General features: G+C 45.0%; 1 protein-coding gene across 4 annotated transcripts in view; it reads right to left on the minus strand.

Annotated features, from left to right (window-relative positions):
• AK4 (adenylate kinase 4) overlaps positions 1 to 8261 on the minus strand; it is a 32334-nt gene extending 24073 nt beyond the window's left edge. Inside the window, exons 1-2 of one of the 4 annotated variants that reach the window (XM_060276841.1) lie at positions 8239 to 8261; positions 6846 to 7000 (exon numbers count right to left, since the gene is read on the minus strand). In XM_060276841.1, coding sequence (XP_060132824.1) covers positions 6846 to 6990 — 145 coding nt within the window. In that variant the 5' untranslated portion in view covers positions 6991 to 7000; positions 8239 to 8261. Of the gene's footprint in view, positions 1 to 6845; positions 7001 to 7289; positions 7768 to 7825; positions 8137 to 8238 lie in introns of those variants that run through there. The other 3 variants (XM_035123716.2, XM_035123715.2, XM_060276840.1) reach the window with 3 other exon arrangements.
• Positions 8262 to 9240: the final 979 nt, after the last annotated feature.

Raw genomic sequence — 9240 nt, forward strand, 5'->3', positions numbered from 1 at the left:
CATCTCCTAGGTAACCAATAAGAATAACACTTTTCTTTCAGATACCGAATTACTATTTGTCCAATATTTACCCAACTAGCTAAGAAGGACATAAAAGAGCGACACAGGCACTGTATCTGTGCAAAGAGGGCAATGCAGAAACAATGGAGTAAGAGAAAGAGCAGCAAAAGATCTTTGTTCTTGCTAACATATACACACCTGTCATGCTGAATTTTAATATCCAATGATGGGATCAACTCCAGTGGTATTCTATCCCTACTTAAGGGTACAAAGGCCATGCAAGTATAATCTTTCCATTCAAATCTTCACCAAACACAGCTGGGGTGACAGTCACTCAAAAAAAAAAAAAAAACCACCTTGCAACTCAAGGTTTATTAACATGCCACAGAAACTCATCATATAGGGTGCCCGAATGCCTCCAGGTGGAAGGAATTCAAGCGCATACCTGGAAACTTAGGTTTGTGCATTTAAGATTATTGTTAATTCTTTTTATCAGTAATTTGTTAATTGCCCAAATGATATGTAGAACTGAGTGAGCTCTGGTGCAAACCTAGGACACTAGCCAGAGTATATTGCTGACTCTTCATTTATAACAAGTTTTCAAACAACTGACTATGGGGCAATGGAAAAAGTACATTTAATATGATACCAGACACAACTGTTTCTATTGTAGAATCAAGGCACATACCAGCTATCATGTATTGGTATGGGATTATCCCATGGAGCAGCAGCCCACATCATTGTACAAATGAAGCCAAATATGGGAACATAGGGTGGGAATATTAAGGCCGGAAGTAGGACCTTTTATATTGAATTATTTCTTCTGGATATATTTCTTCTGTCATTGTCTTGACATGAATGGTTTATTTTATATATGCTACATTTTGTTGTATTTACCATTCTTATATTTTGTGCTAAGCTGAATTGCTTTCTGTTTGTTGTTTGCCTCTTGAGGCATCCCTTGGGAAGGAAAAGGGGGATAATAATCAGTAAATAAATAATAATAATAATAATAATAATAATAATAATAATTTATTATTTATACCCCGTCCATCTGGCTGGGTTTCCCCAGCCACTCTGGACAGCTTCCAACCGAATATTAAAAACAGTACAGCATCAAACATTAAAAACTTCCCTAAACAGGGCCGCCTTCAGTTGTTTTCTAAAAGTAAAATAGTTACTTATTGCCTTGACATCTGCTGGGAGGGCGGGTGCCACAGGGCGGGTGCCACTACCGAGAAGGCCCTCTGTCTGGTTCCCTGTAACCTCACTTCTCACAATGAGGGAACGCCAGAAGGCTCTCAGTGCTGGATCTCAATGTCTGGGCTGAATGGTGGGGGTGGAGACGCTCCTTCAGGTATACAGGACCAAGGCCGTTTAGAGCTTTAAAGGTCAGCACCAACACTTTGAATTGTGCTCGGAAACGTACTGGGAGCCAGTGTAGATCTCTCAGGACCGGTGTTATGTGGTCCCAGCGGCCACTCCCAGTCACTAGTCTAGCTGCCGCATTCTGGATTAATTGCAGTTTCCGGGTCACCTTCAAAGGTAGCCCCATGTAGAGCGCATTGCAGTAGTCCAAGCGGGAGATAACCAGAGCATGCACCACTCTGGCGAGACAGTCTGCGGGCAGGTAGGGTCTCAGCCTGCGTACAAAATGGAGCTGGTAGACAGCCACCCTGGAGACAGAATTAACCTGTGCCTCCATGGACAGCTGTGAGTCCAAAATGACTCTCAGGCTGCACACCTGGTCCTTCAGGGGCACAGTTACCCCATTCAAGACCAGGGAGTCCTCCACACCTGCCCGCCTCCTGTCCCCCAAAAACAGTACTTCTGTTTTGTCAGGATTCAATTTCAATCTGTTAGCCGCCATCCATCCTCCAACCGCCTCTAGGCACTCACACAGGACCTTTACTGCCTTCACCATTAAACCATGAAACCAGTACTTCCCTGTTGCTGGCTTATGGAGTCACTAAAGTGGGTAGATGCTGAAAGGCAGAACTAACCAGATCTAACACTATTGCAGTTATTGAATGAGGGCACAGCAGACTCTATGCTGGCACTAGTGAATGACCAGCATTCAAAATTTCAAATATGCTCCATTCAGCAGTATGCTGCATTTTTGTCCTCATAGCACTATCAGAATACATTCATCCAGGCTAGGGTGGGAAAACTAGTAATCCTTCAAGAGGCTGCTGAACTTCCAGCTCCTATCAGCTCCAGCTTGCATGGCCAATACCAGGGACAATAGGAGCCAGTCCTAGAGCTAGGCAGCACAGTCTTTCCCCTCCTGCAACCTCTTGTCTTGTTATAATTACAAGCCATGAAGACATTTGCTTCTTGAAGCAGAGAAGCAATTTGCTTCAATAAATGAGACAAGATGCAGTCCTGAATAATTTGAAGATAGGGGTGAAATCCAATGATGCTGTTCCATTAGTGAACTAACTTGTTCCAGTAATGCTAACGTAAGAAATGGTGAGCTTGTTTCTTCAAATCCCCCCTACTCTCCTGGACAGTGCCCTAAACCTTTGCAACAGAATTTTGGGGATGCAGGGAGATTTGGATAAGATGCCCTCCCCTCCTCTTACACAGAAGCATTGGAGGGGGGGAGAAGCTGCATTATCCTTAGGCCATGGGTCCACCTAGATCAGGATTGTCAATATAATCTAGCACAGGGGTCGGCAACCTAAGGCCCATGGGCCACAAGCAGCCCATGGACCCCCGCCACTCTCTCAGTCAGCTCCCATGCGCTGTGCTAAACCAGCACGGAGCAGAGCGGGGACCGCCTTCTGCAATGCTGGCCGGCTTCCCATTAGCTGCAGTGTGCATGCACACGAAAGCTCATACCAATGACTAACTAAGTTGGTCTCTAAGGTGCTACTGGAAGGATTTTTTTGTTTTTTTATTTTGTTTCGACATTAAAATAAAGTTACACTATAGTTGAAAGCACTGTATATTCTCATCCTCACAAGATGGGGGAAAATGAGAAAACCTATCTGCTTGCTGCTGCTTATTTCCTGAAAGATACACTTAATATAAAGGAAAACAGCTTCATTGTTTCCCCTTTTTGCTTTCAACAATATAACAATCCATGCATAAGAGGACAGAAAACTTTCAGCATTTAAAGAAGCACTTAAGACATATTTTGAACTACGGTAATTTCTTCAGTACAATGGGCTTAAAGCCACCTGTTCCACAGAAACTCTGCCGGGCTGAATAACCTGCCACCACACAGTTAGATATACCAAGTCCCATTTAAATAATTGGGATGTCAGCACATTAACAGAGCACTCAACAGCTGCAACTAGCTTCAGTAAGCCTGTCAAAATTGCTACTTAGGAAGGCTCAACATGAAGGCTATAAGCCTAAACCCATTTCCTCAGAAATGAACTCCACTGAAATCAGTGCAACTTGTTTCCAAGGACTGTAGTTAGTATCAGGTTATATAATCACATGCTTCTTTGATACAGACAAGATCCATGGCATGATCCAGACCATGCTAAACAAGTAGGTGTGCCACTGGTTTTAACAGGAATGATAAAGGAGGGGAAAGTTTGTCCCAATTGATGAACTGATACTTATCATTCCTTCTCCATTATTAGGCAAACGTAAAATGTAAGTATAGCACAATATGTGGCTTACATGCATCTGTTCACAATTTTGCCAAAAACCATATAACTGCACATTCAGAGGTACAAGACCAAGTAATACAGCAATACGTAAGCGCAAAACCAAATTGATAGTTGGTTTTTAGGCACAATGACAGTACTGATTCTGGATTCTACTGGATAATTACATAGTAGTAGAATGAAGAATAGCTACATAAATGCCAAAGTTCACTCCTGGGGAACTTGAGGCAAATTCTATCAACAAATATACTATAGAATAAGCCAATTCTGACATGTTGGCTATGGGTTCAAATTTCAGCTTCAAATCTGCCGCATGTACAAGGCAGTGATTAGATAGGCAGCTTGCTCCTACTCCCTTCTGCAGTTGTAATGGAGCAAACACCTACAAAACAAGATCTTATGCAATGTGAGGAAGAACAGCACAAAACTGCATCTGTGTTATAAACTGGTTGGCAGATTTAAAGATGTTAATGTCTGCTACCCGTCTTTAAAGGAAAAATGGATTATTTAAAAAAGTATCCCTGTACCAAGTCAGGGTCTCCCTTTGGAAGCAGGTGGCTGTCATTGTTTCAGCACAGGAATGGGACCAGCTGTTGGTGCCATCATCTGATCCTATATTCTGTCCTGTGTGGCATGCTTTCTAAATGCTACAGTCTAAATAAAAAACTTCACATTTAGGGAGCTAAGTGACATTTTTATTTATCAAAACACTTGGTAACATGCATCATTTACAAGGCTCATCTTTGTTACATTTTTAACAAACTGATAAAATGGCAATGTTGGGGAATGAATAAGATATGACTAACAAAGCCAAAAATGTGCAATAAAGGCTGATATTTATACCACAGGCTCAGAAGACTGCACATGCATAAAACTACAAGTGACTGGGAGCCAGTGTGCCTAAGAGCATATCTGCAGCCTAACAAAGCTGATTGCAAAGAACACATTTTTGGCAATACGTCAACACCCTACTATAGCATGGGTAGGCAAACTAAGGCCCGGGGGGTCGGATCTGACCCAATCGCCTTCTAAATCCGGCCCCCGGAAGGTCCTGGAATCAGCATATTTTTACATGAGTAGAATGTGTCCTTTTATTTAAAATGCATCTCTGGGTTATTTGTGGGGCCTGCCTGGTGTTTTTACATGAGTAGAATGTGTGTTTTTATTTAAAATGCATCTCTGGGTTATTTGTGGGGCACAGGAATTCGTTCATTTTTTCCCTCCAAAATATAGTCCGGCCCCCCCACAAGGTCTTAGGGACAATGGACCGGCCCCCTTCTGAAAAGGTTTGCTGACCCCTGCATGTTTGTCATCAGCATATTTCTGACATTTTGGTTTAAAACTCCAAAACCCTGGATAACCCCACTTAGCAGTTTCATGTACTGTAAATGTTAAACAGCATGGGAGAGAAAATCAAACCCTGATTAACCCCACATGGAAACTCCGTGGAACTGAAGAACACTCCCCAAGCATCACCCTCTGGTAATGAGCACCCAAGTAGGAATGGAACCACCACAAGGCAATGCCACCCACCCCAACTCAGACAGCTGCTACAGAAGGATACCACAGTTGATGGTACTGAAAGCCACTGAGAGCAGAGGCTGATTTAGGAAAGCGTGACTGATACAGTCACACTGGGCGCAGAGCCTCAGGTGCACTGCAGGGGACGCCACAAGTAAGATGTAGAAGGGAAGGCAAGGAGTACCAAATTTTGGACTTGCACAGGGCATTGCTGAAATCTGAGATCCCAAGGTCCGCCACAGCTGAGAGGTTGAGAATTAACAGGAATATATTTCCCCTCTCTTCCCCGAGTGAAGCATCCAGAGGTGTGCCATTGAGGCTCCCAGCCTGTGTATGTACACCAGTGGTTTTCAACCAGTGTGCCGTGGCACCCTGGGGTGCCTTGAATTGTGGTCAGGGGTGCCATGGGCAACTAGCCTCTGTCCCTCTTCCATTCTTCCTCTGATGGTATCTCTGCTTCCCAAAGGTTTGTGCGGCTGTTTGTTGCAGTAGCCCTGGCTACAAGTTCAGCAGGTGAATGGTGCCTCTGGGGCTGGGCCAGGGAGTGCTGCTGCCAGCCCCATGCCCCTGTGGGGCAGTGTGAAAGGCATCTCTCTGGGGGGGGGGGGTGCAGCTCAAAGACCAGGGGCAGCGGTAACAGCTGCCCAGAGGACTCCCAAGGAGAGGAGAGAGGGGAGGAGAGGAGAGGAGAGGAAAGAAGAGAGGAGGCTGAGGGAACACTCTACAAGGGATCATGTTCAAAAAAGCATGAGAGGCTGCCAGCTCTGCAGGAAAGGGGTGACATAACTGGGTTTCTGAGCCTCACGGGGTGTCATAGAAAGAACGCAGTTGGTCAAGGTAAACGTGGAATCAAAAAGGTTTAAAACCTCTGGCATACACAAATGTACGTCTTTGACCTGGGCAAAATAATGCCTAGTTTCGCCCCTGGTTTCTGCACCAAAACTGGGTCTAAGCCCTGATTGAAATGATTAGAGAAAATCAGTTTCCTCCAAGAAATGTTCCCTCCCTGCTAGTTTCTATTCAGCCAAGAGGAACAAGAGGAACAAGTGTCCAGAGCACACACAAGTGGTCAGCCTGACCTATCCAAGCACCTTGTCCACAATCTCCAGCCTTGCCTTACTAACTGAAATCACAGAAGTGGTGGTGTTGAAATATTACAGTGTAATTGTTTGCATGACTATTCAGAAGTATGCATCACCAAGTTTTATAGGGCTTGCTTCAGGCAAGACAGGATACTGTAGATATAGGATGGCATGTTAGTTAAGATTAAACAAAGGACTTCACCACCAGCTCTCAGAATACTGGGGGAAAGGCTGCTCCCTCCCTCCCACCCATGTAACTGATTCTAATCTTTGCCCTGCACTCATATTGCAGTTTTTGCACAAGTCCCTAAAACAGCACGGAGATGGAGTTGCATCGTTAAATCTTGTAGTCCTCCTCCCAAGTCAGTACTCCACATGAAGCCGTTTCCAAAGTGCAGGTTCCGATGATACACGCTACCGCCCCCACCCAAAACAACACATGCCAATCTGTTCCTTTCCTAGAGGAACTGTGTACAGTAATTTTGAACAAATCACGAAAAAGAGCTGGAAGGCAGCTGCTGCAACTGATCTGCTCCGTTCCGAATGTATCTTTTGCATGCAGCAAAGCACGTACTAGATCTCAAGCAGTGGAGGACTTTCCCCCGCCTCTACTTACCACTGTTTGCTCTGATGTTCTCCCTTAAAAACTGCCCACTGGAAAGATGATGGAGTCCAAAGCTCTTGGCGATCCTCTCGCACACGGTTCCTTTGCCGGAGCCCGGAGGACCCAAGACAACAGCTCGCAGAAGCTTGGAGGCCATTGCGTCCAATCTAGGAGAAGAAGCAGAGAGTCAAAACTGTAGCGTCCAGGAAAACCTGCAAAGCATAGCGCGGCTCCCATAACGCTCTGCCTTATCAGAGAACTGCATACGGTCCCGTCCTACTCTTCCTAACTGCCCTTGCTTCCGTGTCACAACACACACACAGAGAGAGAGAGAGTATGGGGTGGGGGGAAGAGGACAGCCCAGATTTCAAATCATTCCAAGTCCAGAGCAAGCGCCACAGCAGTCGTTTCCGACCGTGTTGATCTAGCAAAACTTTCTCCCTCCCCGCCCATCACCTCCGGAGACGAGGCAGGAATGTTGCCCGCGAGGGGTGGGGAACAGAGAACTGAATGGTGGTTTGTCACTTCTAATCCCTTCCTCCCAGAGCCAGTTAAATAAATGCAGAGGCAGAGAAAGCAATATGGAACACACAATTGCAAAAGTTTGAACGAGAGCTATGCCCGTGTGCACTCCCTTTCTCAACCTCGCCTTTTTGCACGTGGACAAAGTCTCCCCCAACGCCTTTTTAGCGGCAGCAGGGATTCCATAGAAATCAATAATGAAACTTCCTTCGCGCCGTTATGAGTGAAAATTCATCCCTGCCGTCCACTAAAGCAACAGGCTACAAAAAAGAGAGCGCCCCAAACACTAACTTGACTTAGAGACCCCTAGAAAACTCTCAGAAAACCTTTGGCGCCTGATCGGAGAAGGGGGTGGGGGGCAGAAGCAAGCAACGCTGTCCATTCTTTTATCCTAGTCGGGAAAACTGACACACGCCCAGATTTAAACAAAAATAGCCTGTTAGAGTAAGGAGAAAGAAAACTCAACTCACCACTTCTTTCGAGCGTTATAAAAGAGAGGAGGGCCGAGGGAACACCAGGAAAGCAAATAAACCCGCAAAATGGCGTTTTTAAAATGTTCAACTGATTGATTCACATGTTACCTCTCTATCCTGACATCCAATTAAAAAATACAAGCTCGCAATGCACCCCCCCGCTTGCTGTCCCACTGCTCCGCCTGCGCCTTTAAGAGAAGAGAGCGAGTGCCTGCAAATGCAAACTGCTGCTCTCAATTACTCATCCTGCCCGCGAAAGCGGCGGCGGCGGCGGCGGCAGCCAGCCCAGCACATCATTAAAGCAAAGAAATGCCAGTTGTATGTAGACAACAGCGAGGAGAACTACGCCCCTTGTAGGAAGCAAAGAACTTCGGGATTTGTAGTACTGATCTGCATTTTTAAAAGCCTACCGTTCTTTAACCTCTGCCGCTCGGCTGAACTACGAATCCCAGCAGCCCAGTGTAAGTTGATCGTGTCCCGCCCTTCTCCACCCACCTTGCTATAGGACTAGAGGAATACGCTGGAATGTAGGTGCAACTGGGCAATGTGTGATTTTTAAAATGGGGATTTTTGATACGTAGGCGCTATTTCGTAATGTTACAAAGGATGGCGGGCGGGACAGCTCGTGCAGGAGATGTTTTTAATCAGCGGCGAGTAGTCTAGAGGTAGAAGCAATTATTTTGGATTGCTACCGTATTATCAAAAGCGTACTATTTGTTTTTAACTGTTTGAAACCTGGAAATTTGTTCCTCGGATACAGAGTTTCTCCATCCCCTTTGCTAATTTTAAGGGTTGGAAACAGTAGAGAAAAAGGAAGGCAGCGGGTCCCCCTACTGGCACCTAGTGAGTAGGGAACAATTATGTGCAGCCCGAATCGTGCTTACTCGGAAGTTGCCTTGATTTCTATTAGAGGAGGTATCATGCAGCCCTGTTTAGGGAAGCTTTTAATGTTTAATAGATTGTTGTATTTTAATATTCTGTTGGAAGCCGCCCAGAGTGGCTGGGGAAACCCAGCCAGATGGGCGGGGTATAAATAGACCTATTATTATTATTATGCAGTTTACACAGTATGACTTTTAAAAAAAACACCCACACATTAAGAAACAACCTTCTAACAAGACTGCTAATTCATAGGTTTGCAACGTCTTCTAGGCCAACACATGTGGTGGAATTTTTAAAGAACAGCCACAATTGGGAGGCAGACATAGCTATTTCTATAAATTCTTCCTCCCCCCACCCCTCGAAAATGCAACGTTACCCAGAGATCTATGGAACATAAAATTTTCACTGAGGTCGATATAAATATTACAATTAATGCAGCTACATTTTTTTACATAAATATCACTACTCATTGAATAGACACCGTTCAACATTAAAAGTTTCTGTACCCACGTTCTGAGGGCAAAACACCT

Source organism: Zootoca vivipara, chromosome 7, assembly GCF_963506605.1.
Source record: "Zootoca vivipara chromosome 7, rZooViv1.1, whole genome shotgun sequence".
Lineage (NCBI taxonomy): Eukaryota > Metazoa > Chordata > Lepidosauria > Squamata > Lacertidae > Zootoca > Zootoca vivipara.